Source organism: Solea solea, chromosome 6 (genome assembly GCF_958295425.1).
Source record: "Solea solea chromosome 6, fSolSol10.1, whole genome shotgun sequence".
NCBI lineage: Eukaryota > Metazoa > Chordata > Actinopteri > Pleuronectiformes > Soleidae > Solea > Solea solea.
In genome coordinates, this window is record NC_081139.1 from 28,817,874 (window position 1) to 28,841,436 (window position 23,563).

Below are 23,563 nucleotides of genomic sequence, written 5' to 3' on the forward strand. Positions count from 1 at the left end.
AATCCACACCAGGCAAACTTCTCAAAACTCGTCTCGTTCTCCTTCACATTCATCAATGAATCAAGACAACAAGTGGAAAAGCGACTCTCTAAAGAGGAAGTGAGTTGTGTTGCAGACCCGGTCCAGATAAAAGAAAAATCATCTCCATTTGTGGGAGAACGTGGAACGACAGAGTCTCTGTGAGCGCTGACATGCAGCAAGATCCATTTGTTCCAAATATCACTCTGGACGAGACGGAGGCCAAGCAACAAGAGGAAGACTATTCAAGAGGAGGAAGTAACTCAGCTCCTGTCTCACACTTCACGTGACAGACCGTCCACTCACCGTTGACGATAAGGCGGGCCTTGCTGGAGTAGGTGGAGCCAAAGTGGTTGGTGATGATGCACTGGTAGCGTCCCTCGTGGGCGAACGTGACGCGCTTCAGGTGGAGGATGGTCGTGTACTCCATCACGCCGCCGCTCGTGCCGGGCGCCACGGACGCGCGCACGTGGGCGAAGTTCTCCATCTCGGCGTGCTGCAGCAGCTCCTGGTCCTTGCGCCACGCGAAGGTCATGGGGGACGACGAGCTGCTCGCCGCCGTGCAGGTGAGGCGCACGTCTCCGCCGAGGACGGCCATCGTGGTCTCGGGCTGCACCGTGATCTGAGGCTTTGGGAGGTCGTCTGCGGAAAGTGGAGAGGACGGAAATGAGTGGAGCTCATATCAAGAAAATACAGGAAACTGTGTCTGCGGCAACACGTGGGTCTTTATGCACACAGATTATGAACACGCCTAATCTCAGATTATAACACAAATGTCCACAGAAGATGCTCTGCTTAACTGTCCAGTGAGCTCATATCAAAATGCAACAGGTAAATCTGGTAAATCCACTCCGAGTGTCCAACTAGGCAGCGCTCCCCTCGCCTCCATACGTGAGAGTAGACGTGACGAGAGATGTTTGACATTTTTTTACTCTCAGAGACTTCACGGAAACTCAAAATACTTCGTCTTCCAGTTAATTTGATGATTCAAATCTAGTTTATACATTTATTTACATTTACAGAACAGGCACGTGTTTTCAATAACTCTGTATATCTCTGCGCATCTCTTCTGCATCGTCTCGCCCCAGACACAGTGTGACCTCTGTGTTACCCAGAGTTCACGTCACACACACACACACACACCACTCACCACACACGAAGCTCCTGGACGGGGCCTGGAGGACGCTGGTGCCCTTCAGGCTCTCTGGGTGTGCACACACGGCCTCGACGCCGGCCTGCAGGCCGCGCGTCAGCAGCCACTCGGGCAGCCAGTGCAGCTGGCAGTCGCACAGGAAGCTGTCGCTCTGAATGAGACTGAGGTGGAGGGGGAGACGTAGAGCACATGCAGGACACATCACAACACTGCTGCATCTGTGGCTTTGTGTTTTTATTCTGTTTAAAAAATAATAAAAAAAAGGTGCACGGGGGGGGGCTCACATGGATTTGAGGTTCTTCATCTTACTGAAAGCGTCGGGTTGGATGGAACGGATAGCGTTCCCTCCCAAGTTCCTGTTGGGACACAATATTGTGTTACTCGTCAACAACACACACACACACACACACACACACAGAGACAAACATAATTATTGGCCCGTTAACGGCGAGGATCACAACATTCAGCCAGGTCTGTCTGCATCTGTGAGGACGCGTGCCAGCGTCTCCATCGTGCCTGCACTGACTTGACAAAAGCCTGTGAAAGAGCTTAGAGGAATTCCATTTCTTCTACGGAGCTCACCATATGTTGAACAACTCTGTTCCTGTGTGAGTGTGAGTGTGTGTGTGTGTGTGTGTGTGTGTGTGTGTGTGCGTGTGAGAGGAAAATATATATAAAAAAAAGGAAAGGGGCTAAAGTTGAGGTTGTGCTACGCTAACGAGAAAGAAGCAGCTGGGTGCTCACAAACGTGCGTCTTCTCCGTTTACAAAGACACTATTAAATTGCTAGCAGCCTCCTCTCTGCCAGCTACTTTTGGCAACAACCACCCCTCCCTCCCTCCCTCCCTCCCCCCAAACACACACACTCACACACACACACCCTCTCTCGGGCTGGGAGGAGGGGCAGCCAAGCATTGTGGGATACTCACAGGTGTTCCAGGGTCTCCAGGCCGGAGAAGGCTTTCTTGGCCACCGACTTGATCTTGTTTCCAAACAGAGTCCTGCATGAGTGAGAGAGAGAGAGAGAGAGGAGGGGGGAGGGAGAGAGAGGAGGGGGGAGGGAGAGAGAGAGAGAGAGGGAGGCACAATTAGCATGGTTCAATCTGATAAAACAGAGGGGGATTGAGGTATTGGAAATCTGAACTGCATGGAGATTATCCAGGACGCAGGGTGATTGAGTCTGGATGGGGTTGAGGTGGAGGTGCTGGTGGTAGTGGGTTGGGGGGGGGTTTATGTTGTGGGGGCCACCTGGGCTCTGCGCTGCTCTTCAAAGAGCACTTTTATCTTTTTATTAGAATGTAATAGAAGGACGTGCGGTCCATGTCTGTCCCCCTGTCGGGCCTGGTTCCTCTCTGGTTCAGGGTCCTAATCCCTTCCTCGTCCTCCCTCCCTCGTGTTCATCTCCTGCTGCAGCCCTCGCTGCACAGGAAGGGGAGACACGGCTGGACGGCTCACAGTGAAGACCCCAGTGTTCAGACTCATCCACATGTTCACACAAACAAACCTCTGTCTTGTCAGGTTTTTGTTGGATCGTCTAATTTAGCAGGAATTAGATGATCCTGAGAAAACAGATTCATCTCTTTTAAACCTGGATTTATACTCTGGAAAGAGATTGACGGAATCATTTCATTTATATATTTTGACGTTTAGTGTCTCCACATTAAACCGTCATTTAACACAATTCACTGGCTGTAAATTCAAAATCTCTTCATCTAATCCTTCATAGATGATGTAGATTTTTTCTGCTCCTTTTTCATTCATGTTTTGGGATAAAACAAACAAACAAACAAATAAATCCATCCTTCACTTCTACAGAACCAGGGTTTTGGGAGCGCTCTGTTCCTGTGGCTGCGTTACAGCGCCACATACAGGCCTGGCATATACACTGCAGCCTTTAGAGTCATGTGTTTCTGTTTGAATGAGGATCCTCAGGTGTGTTTGGATGTCAGTATCAGGCCTTGGACAAGTGTCCTTAGATGTCTCCTCATCTCCTTCTTTCCTCTTTCCTTTTCTGCTTCTGTTTTTTTCTTTTTCCCATGGTCGTGCTCTGCCAGCGTCTCGAGATGCCGTGGGCCGCGCTTCCGCCAGCGTCCTGACAAAAGGGGCAGGGTCAGAGAGAGGGGGGCGGGGGGCGGGGCGAAGGAAGCGTTTGATGTTTGATGACTGAATGAACCCCTCAATTTCACCCTCTCAGCTCCTAACAACAGGGACTGGGAAAGCGGGGATGAGAGGAGCGCAGGCATGGCAAAGAAATAGAAGTAAGCCTATTGCAGAGTGAACCCCTGCCAGCGTGAAGAAAAGCCTCTTTCTCTCGCAGCAGCGCTCACACTGGGAACCATCTTGGCTGGACATCGTCCTCTCAACTCAGCTTTGCCAGAGACAAACTCATGTCCCTGTTGAGCCGTTCACAGGAAACACAACCGAAGCTTCTCCACAAAGTAATAGATAAAAAATAAGTAAGAAAAAGAAGACGGGGGCCCTGCGTGTCATCCTACACCATGGACGCTTCCCTTCCAAGTGAAACGTGGGGTCTTCAGAGGGACACACACCTCAAACTCTGTGTCCTTATGCTGCCGATGAAGAGCGAGCGAGACGGGAATTGGCCGGAAAAGATTTGGGAATTAATCGAGTAAAAATGAAGAAAGCTGAATCTCAGAATCAGTGACAGAGGGGGTGAAAGAAGGGAGGGGTTGCTGTCGCAGGAGGAGGAAGAGGAGGAGGAGGAGGGGGGAGTGGAAGAAAGAGCGAAGGGAGACACTCACAGCATGTTGAGACTGTCCAATCCGGAGAAGGCCCCATTGGTGTCCTCTATTGTGCCCGAGATGTCGTTATGGTCCAACTCCCTGTGGAGAACGAGAGAAAAGACGGGGGGATAAGAGAGTTGGAAGGAAGGAGGAGAGTCTGCCAGCGCCGAAGCATTTCACGGCCCTGGCAGAGGCTAGTTTGGAAGTCACGGGTTACCATCATCATCATCTTCATCATCATCATCACCCCCCCCCCCCCTGCACCTGGTCCTTCGAGCCCCTCTGCTCTGCCAACCAAGCGCATTCTTTCCTTAGAAGGGTGGAGAACGAGTGAGTGTGTGTGTCTGTGTGCGTGCGTGTGTGCGCGTGCATGTGTGTGTGTGTGTGTGTGTCGAGGCAGGCCCCAGCTCAGGAGAAATGTACGTGTATAATTCACGACGGAGGATTTGTCGTGAAACACAAAGCTGTTGCGAGAGTCAGTTGGAATTGTTGGGTCCACGGTGACAAACACCGAGGCTACGACTCTGTGTTTGTTTAAAACTGCATGAGCTCTGCTCCAGACTCACCAGCCGCTTCAAAAATCAGGATGTTTCCATTTCAGTTTCAAACTAAAAAAAAAACCTCGGGTCAGCATTTTAGTTTGGACGTTTGGAAAATGATAACGCAGCAACTGCCCCACATTCACTCGGCCACTGGCTCGTAGAGTTAGAAACAAACAATTAAGTCTTATTTTCAGTATCAAAGATGAAAAACGTTACTCTTTTATTATTAGTGCAAATGAAGCAAGAGAAAACCTGTTTTTGTTTTCTTATCACGGCAAAGTCCTCGACTTTCACACAGACGACAGACGACGACTCTAACGTTGGCTGTCGGGACCAATTTTCCTGACGTTGCACCGTCACCATGGCAACACCTTTCTACGATAACTACGATATTCACCACCAGTAATCTACGACGTGTTTTTAGCCACACCCACTCACAGTTTCATTCTGCAAATTGTTTTCATGCAAGTTTAAAATTTAAAATTGCGATAGTTTCGGCGGAATAATAATAATAATAACAATGATAATAATAACAATAATAATAATAACAATGATAATAATAATAATAATAATAACAATGATAATAATGACAATAATAATAATAACAATGATAATAAAAACAATAATAATAATAATAATAAACAGAGCAGGAGCTTGGTTTGTAACCGGACGGTTGCTGGTTCGAGTCCCCACCAGGTCAAAAAAAAAAGAGCTGCGGTACCTCCGACCAAGGTACCCAACCCCCATTGCTGCTCAGTGCTGCTGCTAATTCTAGGAAGGTTTCTAGTAGAGGAAATAAAAAGGCAACTTAAACTACTGACAGCTTTACGACTACATGTTGATACGAAACTCTTGAGGCAGATTGTTTTTAAATGACAACATAGAAGTGCAGATGTCGTCCAAAGCAACTCAAGAAAAAGGTAAAAGAGATACAGGGGCTTCTTCTCTAACAGTTTGTTGGGTAAGAGCAACCCCCCCCCCCACATGGTCTTAGCTGCAGTGGAGCCCCCACTTTGTCCCTCTTTGGATGATAATTGAAAAGAAAAACAACTGCGTCCTCCTTTTCCACCATTAAAGACTCTCAAATTTGAGAAAGGCCTTTGAGGTTAATGGTCAGCCACACCTTTGACCACCTCCACAATAGCAGCCTCCGCTCCACCTCCTCCCTTTGCTTCCCAAGCATCTCTAACCCCCCCCCCCCCCCCTCTTTTGCTTCTATTCAGTCTCTATTGGCTGGTGTCTTCGTCCGACTGGACTGTGGCTGCCAATTTCCTTCTCTTTCTGGCTGGCTGCATGTGAATGGCTGGTGCCTTGTTAAAGCAAAGCCAGTGGTGGGGGCCGTGGAGCGCGGGAGACCGGGCCTCCCCCCCCCTCCCACCTTCAACGCCATGGCCGAATTAAGAGGGCAGGACGGCTTGTTTGGAGCTTTCACACCCGGCGTAGGCTCCAGCCTCATGCCAGCGCGACCAGCAGCAGCAGAAACAATTAAAGCTTCCCCGGATCCTTTTCAGGGCCCAGCTCCTGCCCGTCCTCCTAACACTGATTACATTAGGCCTGCCTCAGAGAAACAACAGTCACTGCAGAGATAGTGAACGCACTGTGGACCAGGAGATGACAGAAGATGCTTAGGATATCAGAGGAGAGATATAAGCACTAAGTGTGCCACTGGGCGGGAGGGAGGGAGGGAGGGAGGGAGGGAGGCCAAAATAAACAAAGAGAGCAACTTAAGACAAGGCAGAAAATGTGAGGAAAGAGCAGAGATATGGTTCAGCCTCTTGTCCAACACTCGGCATCTCTCTGTAGCTAGTTATCTAGCAACAAGTGCCAACACAGACACAGACACAGAGAGAGAGAGAGAGAGAGAGTCTTATGTGCCTTGGCTTGTCACCTCGCTTTGAGATTCTCTAGCAAGCACTGGCACTGCTCTGCTCGCTGGCTCTCTCACAAGGAAGAGGTACAGCCAAAAGGACCTTGGTCAGGAACCAAGACCCCCATGTTTTCTCCTGGATTTATCCTCTGCCTTTCTCCCTTTCATTCCCCCCTCCTCTTCCTCCTCCTCCTCCTCCCCCCCCCCCTTTTTCTGGGGCTGATTGTGCAAAAGGTGAATCAGAGCAGAAAAACAAAACAAAACAAAAACTTCTTCTCCTCTTTATTCATGACTTCTAAAAGCAGGATCTCCCAAAGGAGCCGATCGACACAGAACACTTTTACAGCCAAGTTTGTTGGGAACCAGCGGCCAAGTCACAACAGAAAACCTCAAACAAAACCAGACAAAGAAAGAAAGAAAGAAAGAAAGAGACGTGGAAAATAAGTTGCTACAGAGTCTGAGGCTACAGTGATGCATGAGCACTGAGCGCAGATAAAAGAGCAGAACTGACATGAACACAAACAGGCCTGCTCAGTTATGATAAACATGTGACCATGAAAAACACTGAGCTGCTTCTTCTTCTTCTTCTGAACGTGGAATCTGACGAGGGAGGACAACGTGACAAGAGGAGCTGCTTCTGTCGCATGGATGAAAACCATTATTATCAAATGATGTTTTTGCTTTACGGACGCGTCGTCTGGCAAGGACGCCATTTTGGCCAACTGCAAGAGGCGGGGCTTCACGCGATGACAACAAACAAGTGACTTTGTAAACATCCAACATGGCGACCACAACAGAAGAGCAGCTGTGTTTTGATTGGGCTGTTGCTTCCATTTAAAGTGAGTCGATAACCACAACAAGCATGTTTGTTGACCTGTTTTCACTCCGCATACCTCATTCTAGATCATTCTAGATCATTCTAGATGATTCTAGATCACTGCTCTGATTGGCTGTAGGTCTGTCCAGTTATCCAGTTAGCGTACAGAGGCATTTTAATCTACGTCCTTTGGTCACACTTCTTTGAAGTGGGAGGTGACGACACCTTTGCTAGATCTGACATTAGCGAGGAGGCAACTGATAGTCGATACCGAAGTTTTATGGCGCGTTTCCACCGGCTCTACTCGCCTCGGCACAGTTAAGCTGCGTTTCCACTAGCATAGCACCAGGTACTTGTTTTAGTACCTGCTCTAACGAGGTTCCAAGTGTGCTGAGTAGGCACTATGCGTGACATCGCCAGACTGCCGGCCACTGATTGGTCAGAGTGACGTCGCAGGAAGAGACGCAGAAATCAAGTAGATCAGTTAAAAAGACTTAACTAAAGACATGGTTTAATCTCCAACAATTACTAAATGTCTAAAGTTTCAATATTTAACAGAGGATTTACACTTGTTTGTGTGTGTGTGTCATTTACACTCGATTGTGTGTGTGTAAAACAAAGTCACCGCATCTTCTTGTGTCGAGCCGTCCATTTATTCGGGCTTGGGACCAGCAGTAGGTGAGTTAGTGTCCATGTAACAATGAGCAATAAGGATTAGGCTCAGCCTTTGACCTAGAGGGGACTCAAACCAGCAACCCTCATCTTACAAATTCCCTTTCTGCTTGGCCTAGGTGCTGCCGTATGAAGTTTCTGACAATAAACCGACCGATTCAAATTAAATTACAGAGTCCACCTGTACACGTTCATAATGTCACGCAGTGAAAAGTGGGGAAAAAGGACGAGAGAGCACAAGACTACACAAACACAAAGTGCCTGTTAGGACATGAAAAAGTGAGGAATGAGACGTTAATCATGCTTCGTGATCTGGATATGAAGTGATCTGTCAGCTTATGAGATTCATATCCGATAGCCATAAAGGCAAATGAGATAAAAAAAAAACCAACAACCTGGCTTTGAAAGTAAACAACCCCGGCTCACTTGAGTCAACTCAAGCCTAAATATCAAATATCACACCAGCAAAACCAATTTAACATCTCGGCTTTCACAGCTCCCGAGTGGCACATCATCCACAGGTGCAAAACCATAATGAGTCGGTTTTTCGGGGGGGGGGGGGGGGGTGGGTTACTGGGGTACTTACAGGACGCGCACGGCCTTGAGGCCTCTGAAGGCTCCTTCTGTGACGTGGCTGATGGAGTTGTGGCCCAGGCGCAGGGTGTGGAGGTCGCCCAGCACGGCCAGGCTGGCTTCGTCCAGACGAGTCAGGTTGTTGTACGACAGATTTCTGCAGAGAGCAGGAAACAGAAGAGACCATGAGACGCAGGGGGACGCAGGGGGACGCAGGGAGACAGAGGGGTGTGTGTGTGTGTGTGTGTGTGTGTGTGTGTGTGTGTGTGTGTGTGTGTGTGTGTGTGGTCTGGAAAGAGTTGACAGGTCAGCATAAAACACGAGGCAGCTCGCGACATCATTCTAATTTCATTTCACGGGTGATTCCATGTCCACTCTGTTGTGATTTTCTGTTTTTGCCTCGAGAACAGAAATCTGAGCTCGACTGAGGAGCAAAGACCGTTTTGACGGGGATGAAAAAAAAGAAATTCATGGTCTGAACTTTATATGTCTGCATCCAGCGTTTATAGGCCGACATGAGCATGTGGTAAACCCCAGGGAAAGATAATGTCAGCCGTCAAAATATCACTTATGTTCACATCCAGCTCTAAATTCTAATCGGATACAAAACGCAAAACGATGAAATCCATCACGTGAACATTAGGGATCTGAAAAGTAAGGGTAATGGTTTATGTTCTGTGGAATTGTGCCAGATTACACACAACAGGTGGCTCCTTCTGAGATTATTTATGTTTTTCCACTGTGAGCCTGCAGTGCATCATTTCTGTCATCTTGATAAAATGTGTTATTAGGTCCACTACATAACAGTATCAACTATTTTCATCACTCATTCGTCCATTTCCTGGGTTTTTTTGCTACACAGAACAAAGAAATCATTAAAAGTGAGGTTTTAAAAACAGAAATCAACACTTTCTGGCATTTTATGCACTCAACAACTAATGCATTGATCATTTATTCGACAGATTAATTGATCATGACAATAACAAGTAAGTTGAAGCAACTCATTTACTATTATTTGGAAATTGATTGAATGTATCATGGAATCGTATCAAAGTGAATCACTCCATGATAGAAAGTATCCTTCTATATATAGGAACCACTTTTTAGAGACAATAAAACGTGACAATCCAGCAAATTTGAGCTATACTTGCAACACCTAAGATCATTAAGAAATAATTTGATTAAAACTCAATTTTATATATTATATATAAGCATAGGAACATAAATCTTGCCTAAAAGGTTGGGAACCTTCAGCTTGTTTGTTTGTTGTGTCTCTGCGGTCAGACCGTGGCTCTGCTTGACCGCTCATGTGTGCAGAGATTCTCCCGGTGCGACCAGCTCACTTGGAAATGTAATAACAGGCTTCTCATAAACCAGCAGTCACTCTCTCTTGTATCAACCACAGGGTTTATCATAACTCCGCATAATAAAGTCATATAACCACTGGTGCGGAGCCAGGACCACGACGACAGAGACGACGGCGATGATGATGACGACGACTCGAACTATGCTATTCTCGATACCCTGCGCACAGGAAGTGGCACCGACATGGACGTCTTCTGACGGTTACACAATCACAGGTGCCGCGTGTTCTCCGGTGGCAGTTAGCAACGCCTCAGCTGAGCTCAGCACTTTACGGGAGCGATACGGCCGCCGTGTCAACACAGCAGGAAAGACTCTCAGATAATAACTCCTCATTTACCCGACAACAGGACGGGCGAAGGCGATCCCTCAGAGTAATTGCCACAACACAACTGGAAGAGGATTACACGCCAAACTGCCCCCCCCCCCCGCCCCCGCGCTTCAACACTGACTACAAAAACTCTTGTCGAGGGTTTGAGTGCTGCTGAGCCCAGCTCTAATTATGGGATAAACAGGCTTATCCTGAGAATAGCGCGCAGTATTGAGTGTTAAAAACACAATGTCATGTAACCCTGGGGAAGGTGAGGCGGTTGATATGGGTGAGGGCTGAGGGGTGGGGGGTGAGGGGTGAGAGGAAGTGTTGGGTTCTCAGGCTGCAAGAGTTTAGAGAATACAAAATGAGGTGAAAACAAACCTATGACATAACATTTAATGTAAGAGACTGTTTACAGCATATTATTATTGGTTATTTATTGAAAGAAAGTCTCTGTTTTATTGTTTTATTTTGGATTCTTCTGTTTTCTGTCTTTGAAGTTGTTGACCCTGCATTAGAAATGTGTTTTCTTTACTTCACAACAGAACAAATCATCGTTCCAGTTTCAGGCACACGCGGCCGCGAGGGTTTCTCGTGTGAAAACAAAGGTGAGCGACGATGCTGGTACTCACAGTTCCCTCAGCTTCTGACAGAACTTCCATCCGTCAGGATTGATGCGGGCGATGGAGTTGTTACTGAGGAAGAGCTGCTGCAGCGAGGACAGGCCGTACAGCGAGCCGCTGTTCACCTCCGTCAGACTGTTGTAGTCCAGGTGACTGCGGGACACAAGGGAGAAAGTCAGGTGTTGGTACAGTTTACTTCCCTTCTACACTTTTACTAGCAATTACGTAGAGACTGTTGGTGTTTATGTCTAGCATAACCTAACTAGCTAGTCAGCAGAATGACACAAAAACACAATACTGGCTCGTTCAGAGAGTCACGAGGGAACCTGTCATCTGCAAAAGTGTTCCGAGAGACAGAATCCGCGCTTTAGACGAGTACGGTGACACTGATGTTTATTCCCAGTGCCGTTCCTGACGTAACGGACTCGCTAAGTCCGTCAATTGAGCGCCGCTTGGAGCTGAACGGAGCTCCGCCTCAATCTCTTCAAGCTTGTATTTCATTGACATATTTTCCTACAGGGTCCCTCACGATACAATATACGATACACGATACGCGATACACGATACGCGATACGCGATACACGATACCAATAATATCACGATACAGTGATTCTGTGGTAACCAATATATCACGAGACAATCACACAGCGATACATCGCAATATCTGTCCAACTGAAGAAAACAAAAACATTAACGTGAAAAGTTCAAAGAGAACAAAGGACATAAAGTCTTTGTATTGAACGTGGATGGAGCGTCTCTTAGCGTAACTTTCTCCGCCATCATCCCGCTGTAAACTTCCCCTCAGTCATTTGAGCAGCGCCACCGCGAGGAGACGTGAAGTTACGACGCCTGGCGAGTGAAACTAACAGGGACTGTTTACTGCAGAGCGCCTTAAATTGTAAATTAAGATATCGATATTTGCCCCGTGTAATGATTATCGTGTTACACGAGGAAGGACGGCCTGAAGGACTACATCCTGAACCCCACACAGGCAACAGAATACCAGAAGTCCAGTTTCTCTGCAGCAGCGTTTGAAAAGGTTGCAGCACAATTTGCGACAATTACTGCGTTATTTTGCGTGTAATGGGAGTAATGTGTAAAAAATTGCTCGATGGCTCGAGAGCAAATTGTGATGGTCGAGATTGTGAGCGACTTCCAGTAAAACGCACAAAAGAGTCCCTTGTTTCCGAGGTCTGACTGGTACAAACACGATTAGTCTGTTAAGTGAGTTAAGTGTGTTTGCTGCGAGCGACGCGCTGGAACCAAACTCAATAAATCAGGCTGATGTTAAACTGTGAGAAATTCATCACATGTATCATTTCTGAGCGGCTTAGGTTCAGCAAACCGGCTGCAGCTGGGAGTCCCCGGACTAGACTGAAGACCAGAGGAGACCAAGTCTTTGGAAAAGCCTTCCCTGATACATCAGATGTGCGTTTTTGTTGTCGTTTTTTTGGGGGGGGTTTCCTAGTGTTCTATAAAGCAAGTGGTGCAATATAGTATATTCCTATTGTTTGGTGTTATTAACACTGGAGGTTCACATCCAGTGCCGGTCCCAAGCCCGGGTAAATGGGGAGGGTCGCATCAGGAAGGGCATCGAGCATAAAAAACATGGAGGCAAACGTGCTCTACACAACACATGAGGGCTGACGTGAGTATTAAATGCAGTGTGTGTTTTTATGTTGTTGTTTTAAATGACATACAGGACTTTCATCTTCGCCAGGTCCCAGAAGGCCCCGTCGGTCAGTTTGATGATGCTGTTCCTCTGCAGCTTGAGCACCTCCAGGCTGGACAGACCCTGGAAGGTAAGACCCTCCACTTGGCGAATCCTGTTCCTGTTGAGCTCACTGAAAGGTAAACAGACAAACACACAAGACAAATTAAACATGTGGCCATGGGGGGGGGACAAAAAAACAAACCCTGCACACTCCCTCCAACTCCTTTTCTTTTCTTTTCTTTTCTTGTGGAATGCTTTTGCTCTACTGTACATGACCATCCATCACACCACACTCACAGGCAGAGAGTCGTGTAGCGTGCACGCTTCATTTGCAGCACACTGCCTTTCACAAACCCTCAGATTAAACACGCATTCCACTGCCGTGTCCTTTCCACCTGTGGCAGTGAGCCAGCTGTGTTCACCTGCAGCCTCTGTTCTCACACACACACACACACACAAGAGCTGAAGCCACTAAAAAAAAAACAAGGAATTAACTTTTATTCGTAAAGAAAAGAAGGGACGATGTGCTTTGTAGTTATATCATATTTAGAGTTATTGAATCATACTTTTATTTTCCCGATATCCAATCCAACGATTTTCACCAGTATTGCACTGATGTGGATACAAAGTATCATAAAAAGTCTGAGATTTCAGCGACTCTGAACTCTGGATGAAACAGTATGAGTGGTATCATCGAACACTGTGGTAAAAAGCACTTGCGATAATTACCTTAGAAAATGGCTATTATTGCACATGAGTGGGTTAGAAACGCGTCTAACACGCCAACATACAGTCCTAGTGTTTTATTTCAAGTGCCACAAGGGGGTGTCGGCATGTTTCCTGTCATTCTCATGATTTGTAATGATCACGTGACCATATATCATGTTTTTGTTATAAGCTTTTGTTAACTTTTTTGGTAATGCAATGTTTTTTTGGAATATTACGACGTTCTGTAACATTCTTGCGTTACGTATGTAATTTTCAATAATATTAATCCCATGTTTTTTTACATTAAAACATCACTTCATTCATCTATAAATGCAAGGAAAGTCTGTCTTTTCATGGCGTGAGTGCCAAACTGTTGGCTCGACAGGCTTCAAACTTGGCAGGTGACTTATCTACGGGCACCAGTGTGTGCAGGTCCTACTGCAGAAGAGCAGACAGACAAGAACCGCTTCCACAGACACATATTAAACATGAAGTCATCTATTTATTCTGCATCTGTACGGTTTCATAAAGCTCACAGACGAGAGCCGACCATAAATTGCTAAATTCTTCCATTTATTTGGGTCACGACAGTGGAAACAGAACATTCAGCCATTGTCCCACGCCTAATCTGTACTTGAGGTACGTGTGTGTGAGTGTAGGCCACAAAAGCCCCCGGGTTGGCAAAGATAAACATCCACGCAGGTTCCTTTTGTGCGATGTGCATCAACCGCTAGCATGTGCAGATAGATACAGTGTCACTGGGGCCACCTGGCCAACAAAAGGCACCTGGGGGAAACCACACGGGGGGGGGGGGGGGGGGGGGGGACTCCCATTACGCGAGTCCCTTCACTCGGAGGCAGAATGGAGGCGTTGATCTACAAATGTGTTAGACCTCAGTGTTACGCTGCAGGGAAGTTTGACGAAGATAATGGAGCACAGTGTGGAGACAGAACAAACCACTTTGGGGATATGGAAGACGGCAATAAATCACTAATAATGCACCTCGGGTGTTTGCCCAGTCAGACCATATCCACCCCTGGAGGTATAGCTCACACTGATATCATCCAACATGTTGAACACACTCACACAGAAACACACACCCTGCAAACTCCTCCTCCTCCTCCTCCTCGTTTAATTTAAACTCTTAATTCTTTCCAGTTCTGTAAAAGAAGCGACACCTGAGGGAAACCCATTCATTTTCAGCCTAAACACAATCGTCCACAAAGACATTTTCACGTTTCTTCACATAAAAAAACAAAAGCAGTCGGTACTCACAGCTGGGTGAGTCTCGGGAGCTGGAAGGCTCTCACGGGGATCTGGCTGATGCGGTTTCGGCTCAGTCTCAGGACCTGAAGCGTCGAGCCCAGGTGGTCCAGAGCTCCCAGTTCCAGTACGTTGATCTTGTTGTTGTTCAGGAACCTGAAGCACATTGTATTGTGACATCATAACAAGCCCCAGGTTTTTAGACTTTATATTATCAGCTAATATCAAAGGCTGCAGCCTTATTTCTACACATACACAGATAAAACTGAATCTTTGTAATTCATATTTGTTGCTAACTGCTAAAACAAGTGTTAGCAGTTACTTACAGATCTCGGATCTGGAGTCCAGCGGGAGGAAAGCTGTGGCCCCGCAGCTCAGTGATGTCATTATTGCTGAGATCCAGTGTCTCCACAGACACCAGCTCTCTGGTCCGCCTGCCATCAATACTTCTGATCTTATTGTGATGTCTGGGAAAAAAAAAAAAAAAAACACACACAAAAGTAGGCATTAGGTGTTTGTGTTTCCAGAGAAAAGCTTCCGTCTTTGTCTCACCCCCCTCCCCCACAGCTTCTCTAAGCCCACTCAGGCACAGCGAGAGAAAGGTACACACAACAGTGAAGTGGTCTTCACCCGACACAGAATGTGTGCTTTAAGAGCTTCCAAACAAGAGAGCGGGGCTTCTTTAAACAATTCCAAGGACACCTGTGCTTCTCCAAAGAGCTTAGTCCTGAAATGTATTACACGGTCGGAGCCTCTGTGATCGACCAGAGCCACTTACAGGAGTATTTTAGAGTGTTATGGAATGAAGCCGAGGCTCAAGGACTTAATCAACCTTAATCAACCAAGGATAAAGAAGCAGGAACACCTGGGCTGGTTTCCAGGAAAAGAATGAATTACTATTTCATTATTAATGAAATACTAAATCAGTATCTAACCCTTTTTTAATATCATTAATCAGCTTGAGGGATCTCGTAAAACAAGGTATCTGCCATCAATATTTGGAGGTTCAGGAAACATTTTACAGACCAAACCACTAATAGATGAATGAAGAGCCACCTTTAAAGAAAAACTAATATCACTCGTCTTTAAGAGGAAATCTGAGAAAATCAGCACACGCAGCGAGGACCAAGAAAACCTCAACAAGGGGAAAATCATTCCTGTGAATCTCAACAGACGTTTGTTCGTTCTTCCACTGAATTAAGATCATCTGTCGTCACGTAGGAGAGGACAGGAGAGGAGAGGAGAGCAGAGCAGATGAGAGGACAGAAGAGAAGAGGAGAGGAGAGGAGAGGACAGGAGAGGACAGAAGAGGAGAGCAGAGCAGATGAGAGGACAGAAGAGGAGAGGAGAGGAGATGAGAGGACAGAAGAGGACAGAAGAGGAGAGGAGAGGAGAGGAGAGGAGAGGAGAGGAGAGGAAAGATCTAAACTTTACAAACAAACATAATCGCAGACGCTGAGAGGATTCTGGGAAACGCTGACAGCCAAAGAGAAAATAATGCAAGGACATTTAAGGCCACGGGGAAGAAGAGACACCCAAACACAGCTCTACTGCAAACTTAAAGACAGGTGAGACAGGTGAGACAGGAGAGACATTTAAATAGCAGATAGAAAAGTAAACATCTGTTACCAGTGTGTGTGTACGTTAACAGACACTAATTCATAAAGCCCTTTCTGGGAAATAGGATTAAAAACATGCCAGTGTTCTTATGGAGGATGGGAATCTCATCAGATTATGGACATTAGATTTGGTATATACTGTATATATACCCTCAGGACTAATGTGTCTCAGTGTCAATGTCTGCATCCACACGAACTTTCCCCCAAAACAACTTCAGAGTAATTAGAACGATTCAGGGAAAGCTTCTTAGCATTTTAAGGGGAAAAGGTCAAACGCTAGCAAAGTCAGATTTTGGCGTCTGTCCGCGCTACTTTTTAAGAAGATTTTTGTTCACAATAACGCAACATTTTCCAGCTCTGAAAACTGAAGTTTAGAAAACACGGCTGGCTCTGTTTTACTTTGAAAACACCTGGGAAATGTGGAAAGGAGATGTTTTGGATTGTGTCTAGGGCTGCAACTAACGATTCTTTTCTCAATGTTAGGTCCATGAAACATCTGAATATGTTGACCAAACCTGAAAAGTAGGGGCTTGTTTTGTCCAAAAAACCAAAATGGTTCAGTTTTAATGAGTTCTTTGCCATATGGAACAAAGACACCAGAAAATATTCACATTTAAGAAGCTGAAAAATCAGAAAGCACACAAACCAACTATTCAACTGTCAAAATAGTTGAGGATTAATTAGATAATCGATTAATAATCAATTAAACAAATAATCGTTGCAGCCATAATCGTATAAACGTGAAACAAAATACACTATTATTTACCCGTCAATGTTTATTTTCTGTGATTTGGGGATTTTTAAGTATCACAATCACAGTCACAAATGATGCCTTATCATGTGAAAGAAGACGCCACTGTACGTATCAATACAGCTGCAAATAAGCAATCTGAGTATTGATCATTTTTTTGACAAACCTAGTGTGTGTGTGTGTGTGTGTGTGTGTGTGTGTGTGTGTGTGTGTGTGTCCTACCGGACAAACCTGTCAAAACAAGGTCAGTCCCTCCTTCCAGCAGATGGACACACACACACATACACATATATAGACAGTCATTTATTGGTGTCTGAGAGGAGGAGGAGGAGGAGGAGGAGGAGGAGGGGTCACACACCACAGTGGCCCACCTGAATAAACAGTGGCAGAAAGGATGAACCAACACACACACACACACACACAATCACCAAATGCACACAAGGGCCACAGCAACAGACAGTGGCAACAGTGAGCATGAGCGAAAAGAAGGGAGGGAGGGGAGGGAGGAGAAAAAGAGAAGGGAGGGTGAAGGGGTGAGGCGGGGTCAACAGCTGGTGACCTTTGCTGGGAAAAACAGATCATTCTCAAACTGATGGGAGAGGTTGACCTCTCTCACTCTTTCTCTCACCCCCGTTCTTCTTCTTCATCCCCCGCTCAAACTAAATTCCCCTCTCTTTTCTCTCTCCCTCCCTCTCTCTCTCTCTCTGTGTCTCCCGCCCACAGTCAGAGCCCAGCTGTGTGTCACAGACAGATAAAGCCTCTGCTGTCGGTGTGTTTGAAGTCCACACACACACACACACAATAGCAGCGTTTATAAAAATCTGATTATCATACGGACAGTGTCATCGCTGATAAAGACGAGTTTGCGCCTCGCTCGCTCTCTTTGAAGTTCCGCGGGCCTCGCTCGCCCTCTCGCTCGCCCTTGATTCCACTTTATTCCAAATCTCATTACGCTCCTCATTGACCGTCAGATTATCACGGCGGCTCCTTTTGACACTTGTTTTTGATGTATATATAAAGTACCCTACACTCCCTTCCCGTGCCATCTTCGGGGGGGGTGACTGTTTGGCCCCGCCCCTTCCTGTTTGAAGCCAGCGGCGCGGGGACAAAAGGAGAATTATTTCGAAATCAGACGATCCAGTGGGCCATATGATTTCTATCCCAGAGCTGTGTTAAAGAGGCCCTTTGATGTTGGCTGGATGAACACAATGGGAAAAATTGTGCTGCTCTGTCGACACTGTGTGTGCGTTTCAAACTCTTTTTGTTGCTTCTTCTTTTTTTTGCCATCCTGCTGTGGCATTCTGGGAGTGTGGGATGTCAGCAGACTTCGCCAAAGGGCTCGTTTAAGCCGACGTTTATCCCGCGCAGCTCGTGGCCTAATGGGAGGGGAACTTGGCTTGTAACCGGAGGGTTGCCAGTTCGAACATCAATAGATGCTACACATCCGGCTTCTATTTTTGCTCGATGTATCTGTGTCAGCGTCACAGCGCCACATACAGGCCTGTGTTTAAAGGATGAGACTTTCACACACTGAGTGAGAGTCATTTTAATACTGCAGACAGTGTGCTCCACGTTGATTGAGTTGTTTCTTCATTTCTTTTAAGCACCTCTCCTAAGAAGTGGATTTACAGCGTTTCCTTTCCTGTTAAGAATAAAAAGGAAGACTATAATGTGGATGAGGTTTCAATAGATTCATGCAAACCTTGCTCACAGTTTTGTATAGCGTATACTTTGAGTTTGTTCAAATGCCACTGGTGCGAAATGGCCAAAATCGCCTCAGAGTTGGCGTTCAATCCAAGATGGCGGCCTTTCTGTAGGATTCCCGGGGAAGTTGTCATCGACTTTTTTGACCGTCCCAACCTAATGAACGTGTGAACCAAATTTCACTCACGTACGTGAAACCCGACAGATGACCTAATAGAAGTTTTTTAGCGTCAGTTTTTAGCCCCTCCCACTCAATTACTGAATTGAAAACCTGAAAACAGAAACAGAAAAGTGTCCTTCTGTGTCTTTGCCATGAATCCACTCCTTTCTTTAAGTCTTGATATGATAAATGCTTTATCTGGGATGGATAATGTTTGTTTCGTTTCTCCATGATCTCTTTAAAATCCCAGAGAAAGTTATCGCATGTCTTAAGTTCGACTAATGCTATAATTACTTTACCTTTTCCTTGAGGAAGCACAAACACTGTCAGCAACATGCTACTCAGACAGCAGAAGTCACGTATATTGAACGGGCTCTTTATGGGGGAGTTCACTGTGGGACGAGGGGCTGCAGACAGACTCTTTGTGTTTAGCCAACTCTGTGTTTGTGTGTGTGTGTGTGTGTGTGTGTGTGTGTGCGTAAACCGCTGTCTCGCACAAACTTGTTGTCAGATGACATTCCAGACTCTCTTCAAGTAATGGCACAGAAACACTGCCCTACATTCTGTCATGCTGCCTCTACCAAAGAAAAACACACAGACACTATCAAACGTCTTTGTGAGCACCATTTATAAACTGATTTTTCCTATTGTGATGACTCATAATTGGCCATTTTTGCATCTCGACTGTCATTTCTTATGAAATAAAGACACTTTTTTTGGCATCAGTGAATACCAGAGGCACTGCAGAAATGTCCTCATCATGCCGTTTTGTCACACACTGTGTGTGTTAGTTTAATTATCTTTGGCTTTGGATAATGGAGTCGGTTAAAGGAATACTAGCATTTAGCTTTGTGTTACTAGAATACGGGTAGTATTTTGACTGAGGTTGGGAGGCACAATTTTGCAACAATAATAGCCCTGTTTTAGTAATACAAAGCTAAATGTAAAAGTATTCCTTTAATGCCTGGTGACTGTCCACGCAGACAAAATGCCCTGGATTGACTTAGGCCTTATCAACACGGACACAGAACCAAATGTAAACTCTCTATTTGAAAAGGTTTTCCACAATTTACGACATCGTTTCAAGAACTGTCTGCGTCCACGACTCTTAAGGAACAAAAATAAAAGTTAACATAAAGCGAACAGACCCAACAATCTCCAAACGACGACAACGATGTTCAACATATGGACAAAATGCTGATATGATGATAAACTCATTTTACTGGAATAACTCTAACCTGACTTTCAGCTCTTGCTTCCCCTTTTCCTTCACTTACTCCCCCAGCTAACTTCTCCTTAACCATTCCTCTTTCGCGCAGTGATGTCATCCTGATTGGATGTATTGCACATCTCCTCATGTCTCTTCTACCCCCACCGCCCTTATTTACTCACCCCTTCCTCCCCTGCACGGTGTCACCCATTTTACTGTAAGCCATGTGACTGACAGCTGCAGCTGCTGCTGCTGGTGCTTCGGCGGGCCTTCGCTTCAGCTGCATGGCTTTGCAGAGATCCGGACCCCGACCCCTCCCCTCCAAGCCTCCACTCCTATCGGGCCCGAAGGCCTTTCCCCTTAGCAACAGGCTTCCAGTCAGGCCAAAAAAAGACACCCCGATCATTCGGAGGGGCTGCGACTTGGCACGGTGCGTTCAAGTAAAGGTTAGCGTCAATCTGTTGTGTATCAACGGCAAAGTGAGGGGGAGTTTGTGCTGATTGAATAAAAATGACACAACATTGAGTAATAATAATAATTCCAAACATTTGGAAGTTGTTTTTACAGACAGCTGTCACAGGTGATGACTCAAAACCTCAGATTTCCTCTCCTGCTGTCTGTAAAGAAACAACACTGACCACATTAGTGCATCATGATGAATTCTGAGAAGCAGGCAGATGACACACACACACACACACACACACACACACACACACACACACACACACACAGACTCCCACAACGCTAAGCACTGAAAATGATATGATGATGACCAGCGATACAAACAGCAGCTGCATACTTTTACTACCAGGAAGTCTGCTCGCATGCTCGTAAGGTGTGGAGCAAAATACAGAATTCACTTTTCTTTTTAAAGGTCGAGCGAATTAGAGGAATGTTCTCTGGTCGTGATGCAACAGCGGTTCCACAAATATGGGGTGGAACACTGTCCCAAATGTGTGTGTGTGTGTGTGTGTGTGACACTGTGTGTGTGTGTGTGTGTGCAAGAGGAATTTTATCAAAACTTCACATCAGCAACATCCGTTTGATTTTCATCTCGTTCTTATTTTGGCCAAAGCCTTTTGTTGTTAAAAGGTACTCGAGGTGGAGGAAATCATCTGTTTTTCTCTCCGACTCAAAGTAAATTGAGAAAAACAGCATTTTAACTCTGAATCAACTCAACGTATGCGCCATTATGTTCACAGCCTTGGTTGACAATGAATTTAAGGACTTTTCAAGGGCTTTCCGGGACCAATTCCCTCAAATTCAAGGACCAAATGTGCTGACACAGCTTAAGACCGGAGGGCAAACATGTAAGTCCATGATGGCTCCACTTTTGCAGCACGCTCTACATCTGGACAAGTGATTGTCCTTTTTTGGGATCTTGGTCAAAGTCAGTCTTTGTCGTCTTTTGTCTTTGGTGAAACAGAGATCTTGAAATTTTCATTTCCCGGGCCCCACGTCGTCATTTGCTCTCTTGCTTAACTTTACTCGCTCGTCGATCTGCACGGAATCTCACGTCAGCGACGGAGAAAGACGGTGGACAAGTGTCCACAACACCACTAGTAATTATGACTCCTTATGTTTGTCCTGTGTAGGGTTAGTTTATGTCCATCGCACAAAAAGTAGGTGTCTTCGTAACAAACAAGGGAGACATTTACCTAAATATCAACTAAACTTTTATGTAAGTCTATGTAGGGTGACTTTCAAAAACTTTCAGGGACCTTGAATATTTTTCAAATTTACAAACTTTCAAGGACCCGTTGGAACGTTGTGTTCAATACGCCTTAACCAATAAACTGGTTAAATGTGTGCGTCACCTTGTGAGCTTTAGACAAACACGGCCAAGCGAGAGCTATTTTAAATACACACAATGTGGATTTAAAAAAGTAGTACAGGGAAGAAGTGATCTGGACAAAAGCCACACCCAAATACCAACACAACAACAACAACAACAACAACATGTCACGACGAGTTTCCAGTGAAAAATGCTGTTCAATTTTGAATTAATAAATGCCAATATAAATAAAGACAATTGGATATTTAATGATACTGTTTGTTTTCTTAAAACAATTAACCCTTTATCGAGCAAGTGACTATAAATGGTAACTTCCAAAATGGCACCTGGGCTATGTGACTATGTGAGGTTGGAAAGTCGGTGACTTCTCTCAGCCAATCAGCAGCGGGTCAGGGTTACAGGGTTTTTCTTACACATTTTTTATAAATTTATTAGAAAGGTTTTTACCCAAGACAGGCAAGGAACCACATGTGGTAACTCCATGTGATAACTCCATGTGACTGCCTGGCAAAGGGTTAATGCATTAAGATGCAATTATATATTCGCTTTGGAATCGTTTAAGGATCGTAGTCAAATCAAATAGTGCGGTACCTAAAGATTCCCACCCCTGGCACCTATGCTACCCACTGCACCACCATGTGCCTCAATGCTTACGTGTAGTTTTTTCCCTCAAGCGCACACATTCCCTTCTCCCAAATAGGGCAGAAAATCCCCGCAGTGAGATGCCAGCGCAGGCCGCCTTCACAACGGAGCGCCACCAGGCTGGAACTATATACAAGCTGACATTGTGAGCAGCCAGACCTGCTCAGTGTAGACGAGGCCACACGGCCCGGCTAATATGACTAGTCAGTTACCAAACCACACACTAATCCGCCATGACAGACCTCTACACTTACTCCAGGAAAGCTCAAGTGGAGTCGGGGGGTTTTCGAGCCGGTTTCTGCGTCATACCGGTCACATCCACTGTGAACTTCACATGAACACTGTATTAGTGCTGAGATGTGCGGCCGTGCGCATTGTCAACACATGTCAAGAGACTATTTCAAGAGCATTTCAAAGAGGCCACCGAGGCCTAAGAATATGGCGAGCGAGTGCCAGATAATTCCAGAAGTATGTTAAGCAGTATACGCGGGGCTGATACTCACAGGTAGAGCGACACAATCTTGGAAGCAGCCGGTCCTAAATCAGGTATGGAGGTCAGCTCATTGTGGTCCAGTCGCCTGAGAGAGAGACGAGCACACAGGAGAGAAGGAGGTTAGAGAAAATGAAACTGTGTCCTGAGGGAAAACACAAAGAAATGCACAAGAATGATGGGCTGTTTGGAGGTCAGCGAGTAAACACGGCAAACTAAAAGTAACAGGTGCAAAGTTGAATTCAGGTTATTGACTAAATTGACTAAATTACTATTTTCTATCGATTTTAGTGTTTTTCTAACTAATTAAAAACACGTTTCTGTGATTTTTCAGCTTCTCAATTGTGAAAAGTTCATTAACACCAAATCATTTTGGTTTGAGGAGAACATCATTTTTTAGGTTTGGGGGAAACACCGACCGGTGATTACACTATTCATTTCAAGTTAAATTGTCACTATTATTTAAAGAATAGTGATTAATTGGTCAGGATATTTATGTAAGTTTACAGATATTTGCTGTCAGAAACGTGATAAAATGCTGCTGTAAAGTCAATACAAAGGGTTTTTTATGACCTGTTTTAAGTGGAGCGTGCACACACAAGGATTTATGACAGACGTTTACAAGAATCAAGAAGAAAAAGTTTTGTGTCACATCAGCGTTTGTTCGCCCTGCAACACCAGAAGATCTCAAAATGCCACCCTCGCGTTTTCATTAGTACAACCAGTGTCATAGGCCCAAATCTGATAACTTTATACGCATACTTCATGTACCTGTTTCGTTTTTTTATGTATTCCTGAAGTAGCGTTTCCATGGAGATAAGGAC

At 45.6% G+C, this 23,563-nt stretch overlaps 1 protein-coding gene across 1 annotated transcript in view; it reads right to left on the reverse strand.

The window, feature by feature from the left end:
- Nucleotides 1-23,563, reverse strand: part of lrig1 (leucine-rich repeats and immunoglobulin-like domains 1) — a 46,972-nt gene that overhangs the window by 6,284 nt on the left and 17,125 nt on the right. The window contains exons 3-13 of the mRNA XM_058631139.1: nucleotides 22,753-22,827; nucleotides 14,695-14,835; nucleotides 14,381-14,524; nucleotides 12,384-12,527; nucleotides 10,693-10,836; nucleotides 8,399-8,542; nucleotides 3,933-4,013; nucleotides 2,100-2,171; nucleotides 1,456-1,527; nucleotides 1,169-1,332; nucleotides 325-660 (exon numbers count right to left, since the gene is read on the reverse strand). Of these exons, the coding sequence (XP_058487122.1) occupies nucleotides 325-660; nucleotides 1,169-1,332; nucleotides 1,456-1,527; nucleotides 2,100-2,171; nucleotides 3,933-4,013; nucleotides 8,399-8,542; nucleotides 10,693-10,836; nucleotides 12,384-12,527; nucleotides 14,381-14,524; nucleotides 14,695-14,835; nucleotides 22,753-22,827 (1,517 nt within the window). The remainder of the gene's footprint in view (nucleotides 1-324; nucleotides 661-1,168; nucleotides 1,333-1,455; nucleotides 1,528-2,099; nucleotides 2,172-3,932; nucleotides 4,014-8,398; nucleotides 8,543-10,692; nucleotides 10,837-12,383; nucleotides 12,528-14,380; nucleotides 14,525-14,694; nucleotides 14,836-22,752; nucleotides 22,828-23,563) is intronic.